The sequence below is a fragment of the Neophocaena asiaeorientalis genome, unplaced genomic scaffold (genome assembly GCF_003031525.2).
Source record: "Neophocaena asiaeorientalis asiaeorientalis breed wild unplaced genomic scaffold, Neophocaena_asiaeorientalis_V1.1 scaffold40, whole genome shotgun sequence".
Taxonomy (NCBI): Eukaryota; Metazoa; Chordata; class Mammalia; order Artiodactyla; family Phocoenidae; genus Neophocaena; species Neophocaena asiaeorientalis.
Genome location: NW_020185335.1, coordinates 5,762,432 through 5,763,988, shown reverse-complemented (window position 1 = coordinate 5,763,988; position 1,557 = coordinate 5,762,432). Strand labels below are relative to the sequence as shown.

The 1,557-nt window shown below is 56.5% G+C and overlaps 1 protein-coding gene across 1 annotated transcript in view; it reads left to right on the top strand.

The window, feature by feature from the left end:
* Window positions 1-690: 690 nt before the first annotated feature.
* The window catches only part of ADAMTS18 (ADAM metallopeptidase with thrombospondin type 1 motif 18), a 155,268-nt gene continuing 154,401 nt past the window's right edge, over window positions 691-1,557 (top strand). Inside the window, exons 1-3 of the mRNA XM_024735716.1 lie at window positions 691-792; window positions 910-1,039; window positions 1,254-1,532. Coding sequence (XP_024591484.1) covers window positions 691-792; window positions 910-1,039; window positions 1,254-1,532 — 511 coding nt within the window. The remainder of the gene's footprint in view (window positions 793-909; window positions 1,040-1,253; window positions 1,533-1,557) is intronic.

Genomic DNA, 1,557 nt, shown 5'->3' with positions numbered 1-1,557 from the left:
TACGTCGTGAAACCCACGTGATTTGTTTAACCTAGATTTTCTCACTGTGAGGCCTTTCCAAACAGAAGCTGTGCCACCTTCTCTGCTTTTCTAGCCCCAGCTTTAGATCTTCACTGATGCATCCAGTGAAACAGACTCTGAACACACACACACACACACACACACACACACACACACACACCTTAAATCTAAGTTTCTTACATGCTTCACCCACAGCCCACAAGGTCCTGTTGACCTGGCCATCTGCTGTTTCTGTCTCTCCCTCTGGCCTGTAGGCCTTCCATCATGGCAGGTACGTTTCCTACTTCAAGACCTTCACTTACACTGTGCTCTGTCTCCGGACATGCAAGACCTCACTCCTTCCTTTCTTTATAAAACTGACCCCCTCTCTTTAGTCCTCTTTGAAATGTCAGCTCCTAACAGACATCTTACAGTTACACACCCACTCTTAGACCCCCTCCAATTAAATTAGTTTCTGCTCTTATTCTTTCTAATTTAGGACCCCATTCTTTTCCTGTAGACTATTTGTGATCATTTTGGTTCTGGTATTGTCGAGTTATCCCTTGAGGGTCTTTTCCATTAGCCTGTGAGGAGAATATATTTTGTTCATCACTGCAAACAGTGGGGATCAAAAGATCAAATAAATGTGGTGTGTAATCAGCAAGCACCCAGCAGAGGGGATGCGCATTCATGGAGATGGCAGCAGTGTATGTTACGGCTCATTTCTGCACGTTGCGGGGTCTGGGGCCAGGATTCAATCTTGAGGAGCTGGAAACGCGGTCACTTGAAGAGGTGAGGCCACCGCCAGCCAGCCTGGGTTTTCACAGCTGCAGCCGGTGTCAAGGCTCTTGCTTCCAGCCCTCCAGGCCGCCTGAGATTTGCGAGTTACCGGGATTACTCTTTGGGTAGCGAGGTACTCTGGAGCCCAGCCAAGCCCGGTTTCCTCGACCTTATCAAGGGGTTAATAAGGCCCACCTTTGCAAGGAGAGGGTCCGAGGTGAGCGAGATAAAGCAGAGGAGGGCAGCTGGCCCTTTGGAGGTACTGAGAACGCTAAACACCTGGGCTGTCTCGCCAGGAGACTTGTAAAACAGAAGTCTGCACTGGCAGCGAGAGAAGTCGCGCCACTCACCTGAGTGCCGCCCTGCTCGGCTCATCCCTCCGTGCGCTTCAGTGACGTTTTCCCAGCCTGGCCCAGGGCGCTCTCCTCCCTCCCTCGGCGGTCGCTCCCTCCCTCCCCCTTCCTCTTCCCCAGCCTCCCCTCCCCGTGCGCCCCCTCCCTCGGAGCGGGAGCGGGGAATCCCACGCCCTTGCACCAGCCCGGGGGCTCGGACGGGCCCGGGAGCCGCTGGTCGCCAATCACCGTGCGGTGGAGAGGCGGGCGCTCGGCTCCGGCGCGCTGGAGGAGCCAGCTGGCTCTACTGGCCCCGGGAGCCTCAGACGCTCACCCCGACACAGACAGACGCACGGACGGGAGGGCAGGCGCGAACAGAGTCCCCCGGCCGTCTGCGCTCGGAGGCGCGCGCCAGCCCTGGTCCGGGGCTCCCCCGTGCCGCCTC